Source organism: Mastigoproctus giganteus, chromosome 10, assembly GCF_048544385.1.
Source record: "Mastigoproctus giganteus isolate SK-2022 chromosome 10, ASM4854438v1, whole genome shotgun sequence".
Taxonomy (NCBI): domain Eukaryota; kingdom Metazoa; phylum Arthropoda; class Arachnida; order Uropygi; family Thelyphonidae; genus Mastigoproctus; species Mastigoproctus giganteus.
Window position 1 is genome coordinate 69870840 of NC_143584.1, and position 22194 is coordinate 69893033.

The following is a 22194-nucleotide window of genomic DNA, read 5'->3' on the forward strand; positions in this document are numbered from 1 at the left end:
TGGAATGCTATTAATAGGTGTTGAGCATTCCTAACCTTTTCTGAATAGTTAACACAAATAGAAAATTTCTTTGTTTTTCATTTAGGGTATAATTTGACATAAACCATGCTGTCAAAATGTTATCCATACTGTGACACTCATAATACCTTAAGTGTTAGTAACCAGATATTTTGGATCGTGTTCCTTTTGGTTCCCACCATCACGACCACCCATGTTATCTCTTTGGATAGGTATGATGTGCATTATTTATTGCCATTGTTTTTATGTTTTTATTGATGCAAACATTTCTAATAGTGCTTCTATCACTTAGCTGTCACTATATTCACGGGTAATTATATATATTGTGTGTGCATCTGCGTGCATGTGCATTCAGTAGCCTTTTCCAACATGATCAAGACTGATAGTTGATTTGGTTAATCACAAAAAAAGTTGGTTTAAGAGTGGAATGATGAAATAAGTATATATATGTATCTTAAGAATCTTATTTTCATTTAAAACATATACATAAAATCAGTCATTTTAATCTTTAAGTGATGTAATGTTTTGCAGCATAGAAATCCACTTTTTGTGGGAACATCACACATCATTGACCATTGAATTAACTGTTATTCAATGTAATGTAAAGCTGTATCTAGGGTATTTTCTGTATCTGATCTAAGCTCTATCTAGGGTATACAGTGGGACCAACTTATGATGTTACCATGAGCAAATTCTAAATGGGAAGTATTCAAGGAAGCTTCAAGTTCAAGGTTTAGGCCTAAATGGATGTCAGATGAACTGAGACTCGTGGCAGAGAAGAAAAATGTATGGGATACATATAAATTATCAGGTGACACAGAAGACTGGTTGATATAAGCTAGTCTGTAATCAAGTTACAAATCTTTGACAAATGATGCAAACAAACCCATGGTAGATACAAAGTATCTACCATGGGTTTGTTTGTTAGTCAGTCATAAAGGAGGTCAGGCAAGCATAGGCAGGTTAAGAGAAATCTTTGGCGAAGGATGCAAAACAAACAGCAAAGACGTGTTTACTTATATAAACACAGAAAGAAGGGAATGAATCAAATTGGGCCACTCAATATCGATGGTTTGACTGTTTTCTGTTCAGGTTGCTGACAAACTGAATGAATGTTTGCATCTACCTTCACATAATGAGGAATTCTTTAGGGAAGAAGATGCCAGAAGTTTATCAAACTCAGGTAGCTAAATGATTTTGTTCTAACTTAGAGGAAAGTGGAGAGAATTTGTTGACCCCAGATAACATACCAACTGTGCGGTACCACACTCAGGGTAGTGGAGAATGAAAAATATCTGGGGATTATTGTGCCGTCAGATATAACATTTTCTGAGCAGTGCAAGACCCTATGAGCTGTTCTGGCAGGCAGGTTGCCAGAACAGCTCATGGGGTCTTGTTCATGTTATGTAGGATAAAGGAAAGTGAGTATCCCTTTGTATAAGGCAATGGTCAGGCCAAATCTTGAGTACTGCATACAGGTCTGGAGGCTTCCTTTTAGGAAGGATGTAGAGCTGCTGGAATTAGTACAAAGAAGGGCAATGAGATTGGTGATTGGAACAAAGGGTTGCTCTTACCAAGAAAGACTTAAGTTCTAGAAATTGAAGCCTCTGGAAACTAGGTTGGCACCTGCAGGGTGATCTGATTGAGGTGTATAAGGCCTTGAAGCATTTGAACAAGCTCAGTGCTGATGGGATTCTTTCTCTTGCTCAGATTACACCCTTGAGGGGGCATGAATTCAAATTGAGGAAAGACAGTTGCAGAAGAAATGTGTGGAAATTTACCTTTACCTAGCAAGTGGTTGATTGCTGGAATAAACTTCTATTTGTAATTGCGGAAGTTGATAGCTTAAATAAATTCAAGGAGGCATGTGACAAACTTCTGGAGCGAATGGGAATTTTTTTTTTTTGGATGATTCTGTATATATAAGCATGCTTTCTTGCATCATATGCCTCTACTAATGCTAATGTAGTAGAGGTTCAGGTTGTCTGATTCCAGACAACCTGAACCATAATTAATAAACTGTGCTCGTCTTGTAATTCAGGACTTTTGTTAATGTTGTCAACCTTTTCCCAAAGTTTTCTCAATGATTTAGTAAATTTTGAACTTGGAATTGTGTTACACACTATTGCTATAATTTAGTGTCTTTAATGTGATAACTTTTAATGATTCAGTAAGACTCATATTCGTGTCTCTATCTGTTCCAAAACTGAAATCAAAAACATTTGCCTATGTCCCCTTTTTTGACATTCTAGTATGTCCCTGAACCCATATGCTGGACATTACATAAGGTGGTAAAAGCATGGCCTTTGTCCCTTTCTTTAACTTATTCACGGAGAACAATGTGAAAGAGTGTTATCCAGAAAGAGAATAGCATTTCGGATAAGTTTATTTTCTTCAATTTTTTTTTTCAAAAGATACAAATTATTCATGAAACAACCATTTTTTTTGAATAATGCATAGTCAATGCATTGATTTTTGTGAGTGGCAGTAAACTGGTAAAGATGAACAATTTATATTTTTAAAAGCTCTGAGATTAGTTCTTTTACCAATAGCACAGAGCAGCCATTTGTGAGTTCCTCACAGCCCTCAGCTATTGTGATTTGCTCTTTGGACTTTGTTTTACACTGTTGCTACAGGTATTATTTGTGTCATTTTTTTGTAGGTAACATCTTATAATTTAGAGCTGTTCTATCCGGTGTTGTTGAGTTGCTCCCCAGTCAATCAGTTTTTTCCTGTTGACAAATGATCTCAAATCTCTAAATTTTCAAGCAGCAAGCTGATCAGTAGATAATCTCCTCCCAGTGATACTTGGTACACAAATAAATACTGTGACATTTTTTCTAATATCCAAGCAATCCTTCACTTACTGTAAAGGTTTCTGCATGTCAGTCTTTGATGTAACACAGAGCAGCCATTTGTGAGTTCCTCACAGCCCTCAGCTATTGTGATTTGCTCTTTGGACTTTGTTTTATCCTGGTGCTACAGGTATTATTCGTGTCATTCATCTTTTCGTATTATTCGTATTATTCACCTTTTCTTTGATGCTACTTTTTTGGGCTTGCTGATTGGGGTTCAGTGTTGTCTTTCTTGCATAAACCACAGCCATGGTGCATTTTCTATTATCTCTGATTTTGGCTTCTTTAAAGTGGAGTGAGAACACAACTACCCTTGCAAAAGTGAGTGCAAAATTCTTCAAGTTTTTTTTTTTTTTATCATTTTTTCCAGTCTTTTGCATTTGTATTGCCCACACCTAATTCAACAGCAATATTTTTAGACTCATCTTTATTAATTCTTTCCAGAGCATTCAGATAGTTTTCATAAAAAACCAGCTTGCTTTCCTTACTTCCCCCCACATTTCATTAATTTAATTAAATTACATACTGCTGTAATTACAATAAATAATTTTATTGGTACAAACATGGTTTGAACAAACACAGCTGACATCTCAGGATACATATAACTCAAGAGAGGTGTGTGGTGTACTACACTAGCCTACTAGCTGCAAGAAAGCATATTGGAGTAGTGCCCATGTTATACTGCCATGGGCAATTAAACAGTGTGTGAGAGAAAGAATATAGGTTAAGCAGATGTTGTTTTGCTACAGTTAAATTACCAAAAGCATTTTTGAAGATTTTCAATCATTTACAGCTAAATAGTCGCTCAAATATACAGCCTCCTTCCCTCTGAAATTGCTCATTAGCAGCTGGAATTAATCATCCTTTTAGTGAACACTTGTGGGCATTGACACCCGTGGGGAGGGTCTTTGTTTCATTTTTCTTACAGTTATAAAACCAAATGGGTTTTCTTAAAAGTGGTCATAAACTTTACAATAAATAGGGTAGATTTGTAAATTGGAGTTGGCTAAGAGGAAAACAAAATTCGCTGCGGCAAATCTTTGGCATTCTGCGGTGGCAATACATAAAATGCTACTATAGTCGGTTTTTGGTAATGCCTACTGAGTGACATTCGCTTCTCACCTAAACCTACCATGTGATTTTCCTCTCAATCATTATATGATATGTCAGTTCTCATCTAACTGGTCTTCCAGTAGATTGGTTTCATGAATTTTTTTTTTTTTTTTTTGTTTTTTAAATTTTGTTCTTTTAGAACAATTTGTCATCAATCACATAGGCTATATGCTCTTTAATTTTTTTTTTTCTGAAAAGTAACATACAGCATACATTAATCATAAATTTTCTTTCGTGTATATATGAATGAAAGTAGAATAAAAGAAATTCGCAAAGTCGTATATTTCTTTAAAGTCATTGATAGGAAAGGTCACTTGATACTGTTGAATTGGCAAGCGAATGTCATTGAGTAGGCAGTTCTAACAATTCATATATGGCCAGCCCAGTGAAGGTTGCGGTGCATGTATCGGTAAGAACCGCAGTTGAGTAATTTTTACAGTTGCGGAAACAATGTCGAAGAGAAAGTGTTTAAGTATTAATGATAAAGTAAAGATTCTTCATGATATTGACCAGGGTTTTAAGAAAAAAAGATATTGCGGAGAAATATGGCATACCTGCAAGCAGTTTATCTATGATTTTAAAAAATCGAAAATCAATTTTAAATGCAATTGAAGGAGGAACAGGCAAGAAGCGAAGTTGTGTATGTACAAAGATGTTGATAAAGCTGTTCTAAAATGGGTGCAAACGATACATGAAAAGAATATAGCAATATCGGGTCCAATAATTAAGCAACAAGCTCTGAAATTTGCACAGTCCCTTGGACATACAGAATTTAATGCAAGCACTGGGTGGTTAGATAAATTTAAGAAGCACCTCAGAATTCTGGAAAAGGTTATTTTTGGAGAACGTGTTAATGTAAGTGTAGAAGATTGCAACAGTTGGAGGAACAATACCTTAAAGAAGATTTTGGAAAAATATGAACCTAAGGATGCTTTTAATGCTGACGAAATGGGTTTATTCTTTAAATGTTTACTGAATAGAACATTTGCTTTTAAGGATGATAAAGGTTTTGGTGGTGAACAAAGTAAAGAAAGAATCACTGTGCTAGTTGGAGCAAATATTACAGGAAGTGAAAAATTAAGACTTTTAGTCATTGGAAAATCAAAAAACCCAAGATGTTTTAGAGGCACAAAATCTTTGGAAATTGACAACACCTTTAATAAAAAAGCATGGATGACAAGTGATATTTTTGAAGAATGGATATTAAAACTAGACAAGTGTATAACAAAAGAAAAAAGGAAAATCGTGCTGGTAACTGACAACTGTCCGGAACATCCTGCCAGTATTTCTGCCAAACTTAAGTGTGAAGTTGTTTTTACCACCAAATATAATTTCAAAACTTCAGCCAATGGACCAAGACATTATTAAAAATTTTAAATTTCATTATTGAAAGAGAATAATAATGAAGAGTGTCAATACGTTATCAGAAAATAGAAACTTGGAGGTTACAATTAACCTTAGAGATTCCTTCTCTGAACTGGCAAAAGTTTGGAAAAACGATGTCACTGAATAGATTATTCAAAATTGTTTTTTGAAAGCTGGATTTGCATTGAATACATTTCAATGAAGTTCATTTCTAAATGTGCACACTGGATGAACAAGATGAACTGCCCCTTTCACAACTGAAAAACCTTTGGACATTATTAGAATTGTCCGGAAACATTGAAAATGAAATAACACTGGATAGTTATGTTTATGTAGATCAAGATCTGACTAATGAAGAAGAAATACTGCTGAACAGTGTTAGATGCGACCATGATCACGAAGAAATTAACGGTGATGCTGAAGATGCATCAGAACAACCCATAGAAAAGCCAACTCACAAAGAAATGATTTGCACTTTTAAAACTGTTTGTATGGGTCTACAGTTTTGTGAAAATGTAAAACTAAATTTGTGAAAAACTAAATTTGCGAAAATGTAAAACTAAAAACTAAATTCATGATAAATGCAGCCCAGCATAAAAAAAGGAAAATAAAGATGAACAAAGAAAAATAGAGGATGTTGAATTTTCTGAAGGAGAGAAAATACAGAACGCAACTTCTCAGTGAATATAACTTCTCGTTGTGCTTTCATAAAGCTAATAATAAAATAGCTCACAAGAAATAAAAAGAATTTAGAAAAGTTAAAGATTTAGATGCAATAAATAATTATTGTTAGATTTTGATTTTTAAATTAAAATTTTGCTCAATCACCTGGTTTTTTTCCTGATGGGGATGTCTCAGTTTAATCTGAAAACCTCATTTCTGCATTCAGAAATGAATGTAAACCAATCTTCTTTGGAACAAAATTAAAACAGAATGGTTGTAGTGTGAGGAGGTGCCTTACAACTGTAGCTGTTCATTTCTAAATGTGCACACTGAAAAGTGAATAACATGCAACCGTTTGTGCTAATTTTATTTTGTATTCAAATAAAGTTGGTTTGTTTCTTAAGTACAGAGAAGAAATTTTCAGACTAAACCCAAAGATAGGGAACAGCTTTTCATATGATATGAGTTAAAAAAAAAAAAAAAAAAAAAGTGGTTGATTAGGCAAAATTTTAATTTAGAAATTGTAAAACCTAAATAGTAATATTTTTGTCCAAATTACAGCATATTCAATTCATCCCAGATTTTACAAAGGAGACCTAAGCAACAAATAGCCTAAACCGAAAAATAAACAAGATAGATTGCAGTGTATTTTAATTGAAACACCATGTATGTACACTCCTGCCTAAATGTTTTGAATCACGTTTCATTTTTCTTAATCTTTAAAGTTTTTATTAAAATAGGACCAACTTGACCAAATATGGAGGATGCGGAAAGGTTAGGGAATGACCACTGGATATCCCCAGAGCAATATGGCCTTAGTTGCTAATGCTCCTAAAAACCAAATAACAAACAAACAGGACCAACTTGTTTACCAGTTTTTAATTTTACTAATTATTTATAAAAATCAAAAAACTTAAATAATATTTAAGAAACTTCTAGAATATTCCAGAAAGGTGTAAAACATTTTAAAAGATTCTTGAATGTGGTAGAACTTTGTAGATGATTCTAGAGTATTCTAGATAGTGGGCATATTGTTTCAATACAGTGGGCCCCCAACATCTGATTTTAATTTGTTCCACAAAACCCATTGTGTGTTGAAAATATTGTAAGTTGAAACCAATAATACATTGATTTCCTGTAATTTGTTCTTAACTCTTTGACAGGTGACCCACCACACATAAAATATGTATTTCTTACATGTTATACTTGATTTTTACGTTAAAAATGAGTGTTTTATAAAGATTATTTAATAAATAGTTGTAAAACATTTAAAATAAAAAAACAAACAATAAATTAGCATTTACCTTAGACTTGAAATGCAGGGCTGATGAAATCAGTGGTGGTGGAACTAGATCAGGCATCAAGTGTCTTTTCAGTCTTTTGTCTTTTGCTGCTACTGGCAAAGTAACTGTAAGAAACTGTCCAAAGTGGACTGTTCCTTCCTGAAGTAAGAAATGACTTCGCATTCCATTTTGCACATCACGACTTCAGTGTTTTCAATGTTGGGGTGTTTTTTTTTTTTTTTACCACTTCTCTTAAATGCTCCCAACAAGAAATGACAGTGTTCAATTCTTCAGCTGATACCTTTTGGTTTTCTTCTTCCTCTTCTTCTCCAGTGTCACTTGTAATTTTCTTCTAATCTCTTGGTAGCTTCTCTGTTGTCTCAAGCCCATGAGCATCATTAAGGTCCTCCACATCCTCTTCGTCAATCTCCAGCCCAATTGATTTACCAAGAGTGACAATATTATCAAAGCACAGTCTTCTCAACTCTAAAGTTATGGATGATTAAAGGCCAGATGTTTTTCCAGGCTGAATTTAAGCACCTGGTGGAAATATCATTCCAAGAACTAACAATCAGCCTCATGCAGCCCAGGATGTTGAACTTTGACCTCCAAAAATCTTTTAGTGTGACAGCATTTTCACTAGAGGTCCCTGCAAAGCAACTTGCAAACATTTTCTTGGTATAGATTCTCTTGAAGTTTGCAATCACTTCTGGTCCATTGGTTGAATAAGAGGATGAATAAATGGCATTGGGTGGCAAAAATTTGACTTGAACAAAGTCAAATTGTGCCTCAAGAGATTGAACAAGGTTGGGATCATGGCATAGGGCATTATCGAGCAAGAGTAGTGCCTTCACAGGAAGCTTACTTTTCTGAAGATAACTCTTCACTGAAGAACAGAAAACTTCAAATGCCCATCCATCGAAGACATATATCCTGTAACCCAGGCCTTCTTGTTACTGCTCCAAAACACTCCCAGCATGCTTTTGTTGACTTTTTGTTGTTTAAATACTCTGGGGTGTTAGTGATACACCACAAAAGCATCAGCTTAAAATATCCAGAGGCATTGGCACCCAACAGGAGAGTCAGCCTATCTTTCATAGGCTTATGCCCAGGTAAACTAGCCTCACGCTTAGTGATGTACGTTTTCCTTGGCATTCGCTTCCAGAAGAAGCCAGTTTTTTTTGAAGCATTAAAAACCTTTTCTGGAGGAAGATAATCCTCCTGATCAACAAACTCTTGGAATTTGATTTTAAAGAACTCAGCTGCTTTTTTATCAGCACTGGATGCTGATAAAAATGATATTTGATATTTACCTTTTTTTTTGAAGCATTTGAACCAGCCTCTACTGGCTTTAAAGTCTTCAAAGTGCACAGCACTGCCACTGGTTAATGGAGCTTTAAGTCTTATATCGTCATAGATCTGCTTAGCATGTTCGCGGATAAATTGTCTTGGCACTTTGTCACTTCATCTGCTTTTCCCTAATCCATATTAACAAAAGCCTTTTCATTTCCACAATAAAATCTCTTCCTTTATGCACTGATTTGTAATCATCACTAACTTTATCATTCTTTAGAATATACTTTTGTTTAACTATTTTAGAAACGGTCAATTGAGGAAAACCATACTCACGTACTAATGCACTAATTTTTACTTCATGTTTTTTTATCATCTCTTACTTCACTATATAATGGAAATTTATTCTTAACTTGCACTTTAGGAGCCATGGTTATTTGATTTCAATTTATTTAATTAATAAATTCTAAAGCTTATGACACAACTTGGAGGTTTGGCATCTTAAAAGACTTGCATACCACAGCCTTTGACCGTATCTCCCCATTTTTATCAGAAACTTTTTAGTCAATCGTTCTTTCCAAGTTTGTGTAGAATCCTCACTCCCTTTTTTTCTGGACAGTTGAATTAGATGAAATTTTGGCCTTGGATGTGGGTGCATTGGAAAGCCTGGCCTTTACAGACGATTTGATCCTCCTTGTAAAAGAAAACACAAGAGTGGTTGTAGAGCAAAGATCAAATGCTGCCCTCATGCAACAGCAGGAGTGGGCACAATTGCACATGCTCAGGATATCACTTGAAAAAACTAAATCCATACTTATGAAAGGAAACCTAAGCAGACCCCCTCAAATTAAAATTAATGAAAAAACCATAAAAATGGTATCAGAACTAAAATATCTAGGGGTTGTTTTTGACTCAAAATTAACTTTTTATCCCCATTTGACATACTTAGCAAAAAAGTGAGAAACTGCGCAAGCATGATTGCCAGGATTCAGTCGGGCTGACTTAGGGACTCAAAAGAAGGACCCTGGCAGTCATATACCAGGGCAGTGTTCTTGCCTGTCATCAACTGTGGAGCCGATGCATGGTTAACCGCACGGCCATAGTCAGAAAAGGAACAAATTAGAGACATTTCAGAGAACAATACTTCTCACTATTACCAGACCATGCTGTACTGTAAGCACACCTTCACTGCAGTTGCTGGTTGGCACTTTCCCACTTTACTTGGAAGTAACCAAAAGAGGCTTATACTGTAGCCCCAAACAGGGCATACCAACAGGATTTTTGAGGATAGCCCTTGACACAGCCAATAACATCAATGCTGAAAGGAAAATAATAGCACAAAACTCCATGAGCTATGGCAAACAAATTGGGAGCAGGAAACCAGAGGTCTGGTTACCAAAAGTTTCTACCATAGGTGGAAATGGTTAGTCAAAAATCACCCAAAGTGTACATCCCTGGACTCTACTACCTTTATACAGATAGGTCACGGCTCCTAAAGGCAAAATTAACCTCCTTAGGGCTGGCTGACTGATGACCCAAACTGTACTTGTGACGAGAGTAAGACTAGGCACAAATTCTCAATGAATGTATAATTTATGACATACCAAGAAACAATTAATAGCAGAAATTGGTCCCCTCCCCAGGGGACAAGAAAATTTGTTTATAATAGAAGGTAATTACAAAGATTTCGCACAAAAAATATCTGAAATGCAAAGAAGGGCAATTCAGCCCCCCCCACCCCAGCAGCCAAACATAATCAATAACCAAAAAATGCCTATGTCTCTTACCACACCCAGATGATGACATTTCAACCTGAGAGGTCAGCTGTTTCCAGCTCCTTGACAGATACTTGACGATGAAACTGGATTGACCAGGGTCCCCCCCCCCCAAGAAACACCCTGCCCTGTGTAGGGACCTGGGGGCCCACACCCACTATGTAATCATGTAGGGGTAGGAGATATACTGGCAGCCAGGGAAGCAACTTAGTTGAAAAATATTAGTAAGGGAATGCAGTGTAGACTAAATGAATTAAATCAATGAAAGAGTTTGAAAGATTGAGTAAATGTGCTGGGAGCTGAATTATTGAGTGAAAAAGGAGTTGTGATAAAAGGGAATGAATGTTAGTTTTAGTAAAAGAGAGTGACCCAGTAAGGGAGCAAGAGAAAGTGAACGAGTGTTGTGGTAAATGGGAGTGAGTGAAGAAATGAATGACATTGGCTGCATAAATACACACAAAGAAAAAAAAAAAAAAAAATATATATATATATATATATAATTTATTTAGCTTAAGATACTAGCACAACCTGACCTGATTTACTAACAACACCAACACACTGTACTTCTCCCTGGCCTGCATGAAATGCAGCTGGGGCTATATGGCAACTGAAAAATAGTAATAAGTTGGAGTGCCAGAGGAGCAGCAGACCAGTGAGAAAAAACCTGAACAAATGAGATGAATGTCAGAAGAATGATGAGAGTATGCCTGTGAGTATTAAAGAATCAAGTACATACAAATTTAGTACGTAATAACATTACTTCTTGTTCTATACTCCTTTTAAGTTAATTAAATTTAGTTATTAGTTATTCAGCACATTAAGATACACCACACACTGTTGCATTAAGCCCAATATGCCTTTATCATTAATAATTATAGAAAACACTGGGCCCAGCCTTGGGGACTCAGCTAATAACATTTGTCCAAGAAGAGCAGTGCTCATTGATAACCATGTCGGGGTCCAGAAAATTTACTGCCAGCAATTTACCGCCGCGTCAGTTTATTGCATTTTACCGTCTAGAAGCAATGAGATGTGTTTGGTCGAATCATAAAAAAATATTTTTTATTTAAGTTTCTGCCTTAAGCTATGATTAGCATATTTTTTGGAATTTATGAACTATGAGGGAATAGTACAGAAATAAAAAAAAATATATGTATGGAAATATGTAATTTAATAGGTAGATTATGTATTTTAATAGTTACATGTATCACAAAAATAGTAAAAAATCCATTAGTTGAACAATATAACAGTTGGTTAATTTTAAACTAAACTAATTATAACATTATGTATGTCATAGTACACTGCAAAAATTCAAAATGAATGTTTATGCAATCTTCAGAATCAGTCACGTTGGGATAATTAATTACTAAGAAACTGTAATATTTACAACACAGTATGTAAATTATTAATAAGAAATATTATGCGCTATACCTCTTAGATAATCAACAATATCACCCTGTTCATAGTATGCACTAACAAGCCTTTTAATTCGTTCATCACAATCGCGATACTTCATTTTTTTGTTGTCCAGATCACTTCCACTTAAATATTGTTCAATGTTCATTTCGTTAATACTTTGTTCTTTTTTAATGCAATCAATAAATTTCTAAATGTTGGGATGATAAGCAGCGACTTGTTCCTCAAATCCTTTATGCCACCCTTCAACAGAATTATTCGTTCTTGGTAATCCTTCAAGAACAAGCTGGCATACATTCCACATTTCATGGGAATACTTTGTTGGTCCACGAAGATGTCATCTGGTTGGGTGTCCAATCCATGTATCCTCAAAATAAACAACAACTTCTCGTGATTCTGGAGGAAAAACACCATTTTCACACAAATGTTAAAAAAACGACCGTCACAATTGGAGTGGGCACAAATGCAATTGCTGCCAAAATTCACATATTTAAAGCAAAATTAGCGTCAGTTTCATAACATTGTTTCAATCCATTATTCTGAATGGAATGAAAAATACATTGTGAAAAGTGGAAAAAACAACCCCGTTGCAAAGCGTCAGGAAAAACTCTTCTGCAAGCATTCATCATTGCCGTCTCAAAATCTATAGTTATTTGATTGCGGGGACATAGCCGGTTCCAATACTTTCAGCTGCTGTAGTAGAGATACATATGTTTCCTCAGACTTGTTAGGCAATAATGCATAAACTAATGGAAGCGATATTTTGTCCTCGAATCCATGTATCGTATACAGCTGATAAAAAAGGAAGGGAACAGTTTTGAAAGTCCCATCGGCATACCAGTGTTCACTTCGCGCTAACAACTGCAAATTTCTTTTCGTACTGAAAATACTGAAGATTGTCCTCTGGTCCAGAATAAAATTGTAGAAACAATTCTCCATTGCATGATGTTTTATATTCTTCTGTAAAAACTGTCTCTACAATGCGTTGGAAGAACTGGGCCATCAAAATTTCGATTTCTTATATTTCGGATTGTTCGTTTCATTGTATCTACACTTGGAAGCTTAGGGGCTGCTGCTTGGCTATAGGTTCTCGAAACATTTGAAATAATACTATGAGGCGTATTATTTGTTGTTTCTGCATAAGTTTGAATGGTATCAAGAAGTTGTGCTGCCTCAACTCCTGCTGCGTCTCCATAATGATTGTGCTCCTTCCATGTTTTAACGATGGTGCTATCTACCGTAGTAACTTGAGCAGCACATTTGGTTTTTCGGTAATTTTGACACTTCCAATGAATTTTTGTTTCATTTTGCCTGTCTTTATAAAACAAATGCCCACTAAAGCACAATTTCGGTTTTCCTTTTTCTGATTTCAAAAATTCCACCGACATGATGCATTCACAAACTCAAAAGGATGAAAAATAAACTCAAAATAAGAAAATGTTGTGATTGTAAGAGATTATAAATACATAAGTACCTCCCTAATCGGCACGCCCTATCCCCCACTCCCCTAAAACATGCTACTTAAGTTAAAAATAAATTTATATAAATTATATATATTGCCTGGCATATTTGTAGGCTATAAATTATTTATACGATAAATTGACGTGGCCGTAAACTGCTAGCGATTAATTTCTGGCGGTGAATTGCAGGCGATAAACTTTCCTATTCACCGCCTGCAATTTTCCTAGACTTAGTCTAGGAAAGTTTATCGCCAAAAGTTTAAGAAAATTTAAGTTTATAAACAATTTATAGCCTACAAATGATTGCTAGCATATTTTATCGCCAGGCAATACATATAATTTATATAAATTTATTGGTCATTTTAAATTGAAAATATGGCCTTTCTATAGGTGTTATTTAAGAATTAAGTGCAGTTAAAAATGGAAGGAAGTTATATGCTAGGTATACATTTCCTAGAAATACATACCATTGCAGGTGCTTTAATTTAATTGCCTGTTATTTTCCAAAATTGGAATTAGGTAGGTACCTACTTAAATTCCTTTAACTTAAGTGGAAGTGATCCGGGCGACAAAAAAAAGAAGTATTGTGATTTATGAATTAAAAGGCTTGTTAGTGCTTACGATGAACGGGGTGATATTGTTGATTATCTAAGAGGTATAGTGCATAATATTTCTTATTAATAATTTACATACTGTGTTGTAAATATTACAGTTTCTTAGTAATTAATTATCCCAACATGACTGATTCTGAAGATTGCATAAACATTCATTTTGAATTTTTATAGTGTACTGTGTGACATATAATATTATAATTAGTTTAGTTTAGTTTAAAATTAACCAACTGTTATATTGTTCAAATAATGGATTTTTTTACTATTTTTGTGATAACTATTAAAATTCATAATCTACCTATTAAATTACATATTTCCATACATATGTTTTTTTTTATTTCCGTATTATTCCCTCAGTTCATAAATTCCAAAAAATATGCTAATCATAGCTTAAGGCAGAAACTTAAATAAAAAGTATTTTTTTATGATTTGACCAAACACATCTCATTGCTTGTAGATGGTAAAATGTGATAAACTGACGCGACGGTAAATTTTCCTAGACTCAACATGTCTTCTGTGATTCAGCCATTGCTCTCTCCATAGCAGAAACTTGCCCTTAATGCCACACTGCTCCAATTTACATGGCAGTCTTTTATGTGCAACAGTATCAAAAGCTTTTCAGAAATCTAAGATTGTTGTCAAAATTATTTTTGCATCTGGTTCCTTTGTTATTGTGTCATAGTATCCAATCATATTGGTCAGACCAGATTACCCCTTAACAAATCCATGCTCTGACTTCAATATAACTGTATTCATTTCTAGATGGGCCCACATTACTTCTTTAACCAGAGACTCCATTATTTTCCCTGGAGCAGAAATCAAGCTAACACTTACTCATGTTATGCTTAGATTCATCTTGTGAATTGCAGATACATATGCATATCTGCAATCTACAGTGACCACTGCTGAATCCAAAGAATCTTTCATAATTGTGGCTAAGGGCTTGCATACCTCCTTTGCTGCTTAATATAATTGGATGGATCTGATCCACCCCAGGTGTCTTTTTTTTTTTTTTTTTTTTTTTTAATTTAGCTTACTGTTGGAGTTTAAGTTTAGCTTAGATCAGGCCTGGGCAAACTTTTTGGCTGAAGGGCCACATTAGGAATTCAAAAAGAAGGCGGGCTGCACGTAAAATACTATTTTTAGATATATATTATTTGTTATATCATGAAGAAGAAATATAACATAAAAAAATTATTCTCTAACGACCAAGAATTTAATAAGATGAATGGAACTGTTTTGCATCTTTTAACACCCGAAATTAAAAAAAATTTTAACATTTTTAAAAAAAAGTTAATTTTTTTAAAATTTCGGGTGTTAATTTTGTAGTTGAGATTCTTAAAGCTTGTAAATGTTCATCGGCGATGCTTGATCGCAAAGAATTTTTATTTAGATTCAATTTCAATTTTTACTCAATTTCTATAGAAAATGGGTCGCACACTGTTGCCAAACTTGTCTCAATTTTTCGGAAGTCGCCAAATCTTTGTGAAAAGTCGTCATTCAAAGCGTTGATAATTTCACAATATTTTTCAAATTTATTTTACGGAATCTTCAGCAACTTCATAGTTGGAAAGTGGTCTACCTTGTTAATCAATAAATGTCGAAAGAACAATTGGAGTTTTAATTGAAATCCATTCAGACTTTTTACCATATCATGGGCGTATAAATTATTCCCTCGTAACACGGTGTTGAACGTATTTAAGTGTGTCACGATGTCCAGGGTAAATGCAAAATCACAAATCCATTTATTATCAGTTAATTCGGGAAAGTCCATAATATTTTTCAGTTTTAAAAATAGAACAATGTCATCTTTAAGATCCCATACTCGCTGAAGAACTTTTCCTAAGCTAAGCCATCGAATTTGGCTATGAAAAGGAATATCTGTGTACTCGGATTCAATATCTTGAAGAAATTAACGAATTGTCTGTGTTTCAGGCCCCTCGATCGTATTAAATTTACTAGTTTAATAATACAAGATGTGACATGTTCAACTTTTAACACATTTTTACATAATACTTGATGTATAATACAATGAATTGTAATTAAATTATAATCAGGATAATTTTCTCGAATTTTCTTTAAATCTCCAACATTTTTACCTGTCAGACTTGGTGCTCTGTCAGTTATTACGCTACCATTTTGTTCCATTGTAAATTATATCTTGTTAAGCATTTTTCAACTTTTTCAAATATATCAGCTCCCGTTGTTTGGTCTTTAAGAGATTCCCTTGAAAGAAGCTCTTCAATAATTTCAAAATTAGAGGTACATCCACGTATGAAAATTAATAACTGCGCAGTATTCTTTTGGTCGTTACTTTCGTCGAGAGCTATCGAGTACCATGTTATGGATTCTAATACTGATAATAATTGCTCATTCAAATTTGTATCGATACATTCAATTCTTCTTACTATGGTTTGCTGAGATAAACTTATATTCTCAAATTTGTGTTTAATGTCGGGACATATAATTCCACAAGCTTTGGTCAGACATTCTTTAATATAGTCTCCATCAGAAAAAGGCTCGTTGCTTTTTGCAATTATATGAGAAATAACAAAACTGGCCTCTACTGTAGCTTCTTGTTCCTTAGTTAGCCGCTAAACACATTTTGAATCAATCCATCAGCAGTTTTCTTTCTCGCTTCTGGAGTTAAATTAGCACCATATTCGGAATGTTTAGTAGTGAAATGTCTTTTAATATTGTACTCTTTCAACACTGAGACACTCTCCTGGCAGATGAGACAAATAGTCTCATTATTTATGTTAGCAAAAAAAATATTTTGTGTTCCACTCTTCATTGAAGACACGATGCTCTTGTTGAATTTTTTTGTTTTTTATTCATTTTTAAAAGGGCGTAAATATTATTTTTATCACTACTGGCACCAAGATGATGACCGAAGATAACGCAAAAAAACTAACTGCGGGATGATCGTCAGAGAATAGAGATTGAAACTGCAGCAGGTCGGCAGTCCTATCCTATTACTCTGCTACCGCAGCAAAGCCATTGTCATCATCACAGGTTGTCCGTTACCGTAGTTTCGCGAGGTTAGTTTATAATCGCAAATTATACCTTTATAAAAGCTCCCGTTGGCTCGCTCCGGTTCGCGCACAATTTCAAATTCTATCTCAATTTGAACAATACAGAGATGATAAAACAATTTACAAGTCGACAAATTCTATAATGTATTACATATACAAATTTATTTTTCAAAAAGGCATCGCAAAAGGCATAAAATAAGTAAACTTTTTTTCGAAAATACAATTAAAGCTCATGTGCCGCATGCGGCTTGCGAGCCATAGTTTGCCCGGGCCTGAAGCTAACACTTACTCATGTTATGCTTAGATTCATCTTGTGAATTGCAGATACATATGCACATCTGCAATATACAGTGATCACTGCTGAATCCAAAGATTCTTTCATAATTGTGGCTAAGGGCTTGTATACCTCCTTTGCTGCTTAATATAATTGGATGGATCTGATCCACCCCAGGTGTCGTTTTTTTTTTTTTTTTAATTTAGCTTACTGTTGGATTTTAAGTTTAGCTTAGATGCTTAGGGTTTGATAAACTTCTGCCATCCCTTTCTCTAAATAACTGTTTATGTATGAATATAAAATACCTATTTAGTTTGTCAGAAACTTGAGCAGGATCATCAACAGTAAAACCATTGATATTAAGTGGACTATTGTGGTTCATCCCCTTTCTTCCAGTATTTACACAAACACATGTAAAGAAGCCTTTGCTGCCTTTCTTTCATTCTTTGCCAGGAATTTTCTTAATCTGCCTTAGCTTGCATAACCTCTTTTGGGACATGCTTGCCGGCCACTTTATATCTACTGTAGGCATCTTTATCACTTGATAATTTATATGCCTATGCATTTTTCTTCTCTACCACAAATCTTTTTAGTTCATCTACTATCCATCTAGGTTTCTAAGAATTAAATAGTATCTATTAGTTGGTGTAAAAAAGCTGAGTAGCTTCTGCTTTACTTCACAGAATCTTTGCCCTTTAGAATATGTTGGTAAAATCTTTGGTGGGTCTTAGTGCATAGAATTTATAAATTGTCTTTGACCACTAGTCACCTTTAAAAAATCAAATCCCCCTTTCCTTTGCCCGTGACAATAGTTACATCTTTAAGTAAATTCTACATCAATACACTATCACTGACACCTAGTCAGTCTTTTATCAAACCCTAAGCATCTAAGCTAAACTTAAAATCCAAAAATCTCTCTCTCACTCACCCACCCACCCACCCTGGTGTAGAAAACAGTCATTCATTAAATTCACAAAAAACCTTGCTGTTGTATAAGTAGTAACACATAAAATCCAGTCAATATCTGGAAAGTTAAAAATCACCCATTATAAGACATTTTGATTTCCCAACTGACTCCGTATGTCTGTGCAGTCGTTCATTATACCCATCAGCCATTAGGCCTATAACACACTCCTACTCTCATTTTTGTTTTCTCTGTGCTTATGCCTTAAATTTTATGTGCTTCTTAACTAAGAGCATAACTCTTTCCCCCATCCTTTTATGTTTATCCTTTCTGTACACATACTCCCCATATTCAAATTTTGTATCCCTTATATCTGTGTGATACCATGCCTCCAAATCTCCAAAATATCTGCATTTGATGACTTAATCAGTAATTCAAATTCATCAAATTTATTTACTATGCTCCTAGCATTAGTGTAAATGCAAGTAAGTATACATGCACCTATTCTTATTCTGTTTAACCTAACACAGCCATGTATTTATTTGTTCTGTGTTGACACACAGCAACACTTGAATTCCCCTTCACTTTTGTTTGCAGGCTGCTGGATGTTTCAATGGATTCTGTTATTTTGTTTAAACCCAAAACTTTTTTTTTTTTTTGGGCCACCTAAGGCTGCCTCGATAGCATCAGTGAATATTCTTGCACCTCTTCTATTTAAGTATATCTCACTTCTGTAAAATCAGTCTCTTCTGTTAACAACCTCAGACCACACTACACAGTCTCCAGGGCCGTATTGACTGACAATACTGCTGACAGTATTGTTGAATTCTCAACATGTATTCCCTGCTATTGTGGCTGGACAGAATTTTTGTTTATTAATAGTTTAAGATTATAGCAGTTTACTGAACTTAGTTTGAGCAGATATTTTAATACTGATATCTTTACTAAGTTAAAAAAAAAAAAAAAATTATCATTATATTTTGTTTATTATTACTTAAAAGATTTATTATTTTTACTTGCAGGTATATAGAGTTCAAGACAACAAAGTAAATGCCATGTTCGAAGCGTGGCCAGTGGGTTGTGATATTACTATGCTTTTGTAGCATAAAACTGCTGAGGCAGTGATGGCAGATTACCACCTTCTTGGAGGAGGAGGAGGAGGTGGTAGTGGTGGCAGCAGTGGCATCAGCAATAGTGGTGGTGGCAATGGTGGTGGAGGTGGCAGTAGTAGCAGTAACAATAGTTCCAGTAGTAATGGTGGTTATAACATGAGTGGAAGTGGGGGAATGATAATAGAAGATTCTGGTTTAACAGGAAATTATGGCCATAGTTCTCATGCTGCAGGATCTGGAATAAGTACAGGAATGATATCAGGTATGCCTTCATCTTCCACTCCAAATCCTAATGCTTTGATACAAGGTATGAATCCAACACAACAGCAGCAAGGTCAACCACCTCCTCAGGCTGGACCTGGAGGTATGGTTTATCAGACAAGTTCAGTTCATGGCTATCCACAAAGTGAAGTGCCTCAAAAGCTGCATCACTATGGTAATTACAGCCAAGGACCTGTTGTGAGTGGTGGTGTTGGTAGTACTGCTAGTGGAGGCCAGTATGTTTCAGGTCCAAGGCTTCATCATATTGGAGAGCCACTCTTGACTCATGGTTCTCAACCTCAGCAGCTGTCTCCAAGACCTGTAACACCTAATCAGGTTGCAAGTTACCAACACCGGGGTATGGTTAGTGGTCATCTTACGCCAAGACATCAACAACCAAGTCCAGCAGCAGTTCACATGCAGCAAAGTTCACCACAGTATCCTCAGTATGGTTCAGTAACCCACCAGCCACTTCAGCAGCAGTCTCACAGTTTGCAGCATATCGCTCAAAGTAATGATCTTTGGCAGAACAATGTAGGACATACACAACACTCGCGTCCCTGTATACCTTCTGCTCAAGGATATTCTCCACACCAGCAGTCAACCCCAGCAACTTCAGGTCAGCATGGAACAGGTACACTTGCTCATAGTTCTGCTTCTATGCAGGGTCCTCGACCAACCACTCCAAATCAGACTCAGTATATAAGTGGGCAAGAATTCGCCGTACAACATTCACCTGCACAACCTAATGCAATTCAGCGATCATCTTATGTAACTCCAGGAGGTCAGAATAGTGGACATATGCACCCTGGTAGTGCTTCACAATCAGGTGCCACTCAACTTGCCCATGCTCCTATGTCTCAGTCTGAACAAGTGATGACATATTCTCAGGGACCATATGCTACATCTTCTCAGTCCATGATAAGTAGACCTCATTATAATACTACAAGTGTTGGTAACACAATGCCTCATACAGTATCAAATCAGTTAATAGGGCAACCAATGGTTGGTATTAGACCTGTACAACAGTTAAGCTATCCTTCAGTTTCTCCTCGACTCAATTCAGGACAGCAGCAGCATGGGAGTGCTCTTCCCCCAGGTAGCCCTGCTAGGCTTCAGCAGTATCATCCACCATATTCTCCTAACCAACCTTATCCAAGTAGTGCTCAGCCTTCGCCACATGCAAATAGTGGAGGTGGGGCAGTTACACCACCACATTTATCTCCGTATCCTAATACACAGCCATTGCCGCAAGCACCTACAAGTCCACAGTACCGAAGTCCTTATCCTTCTCAAGTGACACAATCCCCTCAGCATATGACTCCAACACCACCTGCTGGATCTCCTATGCCTCCTCCATCTCACACTCCTGATAGACTTATGCATACATCTTCTACACCACAATCTCAGGGAAGCTATCCAAGTCCAAATGCCACTCACATGTCCAGTCCTGGACAGGGTCTCTCTCCTGGAAATACAGGAGCACCGTCCAACAGCTTGCAGCATTTAGAACAGATGGTGATGCCACGTTTAGGAACAGGATCAAGTAATCCACCTGCAGGAGCCAGTGTCTCAGGTGTTCAGAACTCTTCTATGAGCCACCCTGTGGGCTCTTCTTATTATGGTCACTTGGGACAGTCACATACTCAATCACAACACCACCAGCATCTTTCACCTGCTGCCACAACTGGTGATTCCCGTCCTCAGCCCCAAAACCCTGCCTTTACTCATGTGTCACCCCAATCACATACTCACCATCATTATATGGGACAAACTGCAGTGTCTATGGGGCAGCTCTCACCAGTTGTTGGTCATACATTAGGTTCAAGTCATGTGCCAAATTCTCAGCCGGTTCCAGCTGGACCAGGAGTTACAGCTCGAACAAATTCAAATGGATCGGAAAGAATAATAACTGGACAACACAATGTTAGTGTAACATATACAACTTCGAACAATGGAAATGTTATGCAGCCAGTTGTGGGACCAGACACAAACATTTCACTACATCATAACATTAATAATGCAGCCCCAAGTCATATGCAGCCTATTAGTAATTCAAGTAATCAGTATCAAATTAATAAAGCATCATCATATCAAGTAGAAAATGCAGTGACATATGAAATGCAACAGATTCAACAGGAACTTCAACAGCTCTACAGCTTACACCAAACTCCAGAGAATCAGCAAAAGGTAAAAGTATAAAATGATTGCAATGAATATTAATACGTTAATTATTTCATGAATCATATATGATTATTAAATGACTATCTTGCAAGTTCATTTATTGTGTGAATATATAATATATATTCAGGTGCATATATTATATTTTATACATAATATTAAGTATGTGGACCACTTATGATTCTGATATTTTGTGTGTAAAATATTTTTTCTATGGGAGATAGATATATGTTTTTTTTCTATGGGAGATAGATATATGTTAAGTAGTAATTATAATAGTTTTCCCATTTTAATTAAAACTAAAATCTCATTTTTGTGAGCATTGGTTAGATTTAACTATTTGATAATTTTTTATTTTAGTTATACTGGTGTAATTTTGTTTACTACCTATAGAGTAACTGAAGGAGTTGCATAATATTTGAGTTGATTTCTGTGCAAAAGTGTAGATGCTTATTTTCCTGTATTTTAAGAAATGTGTGCTTATTTATGAAAAATATTTAAAAAATATTGTAATGGGCCAAAAACTTTAGCTCACAACACTGCTTAAAAGCATAATGTCACCAGTAGTTCTCATA

At 35.5% G+C, this 22194-nt stretch overlaps 1 protein-coding gene across 1 annotated transcript in view; it reads left to right on the forward strand.

Annotated features, from left to right (window-relative positions):
* Positions 1–22194, forward strand: part of kis (chromodomain helicase DNA binding protein kismet) — a 1089809-nt gene that overhangs the window by 39507 nt on the left and 1028108 nt on the right. The window contains 2 exon segments of the mRNA XM_090383876.1: positions 86–230; positions 19088–21628. Of these exon segments, the coding sequence (XP_090240002.1) occupies positions 19190–21628 (2439 nt within the window). The 5' untranslated portion in view covers positions 86–230; positions 19088–19189.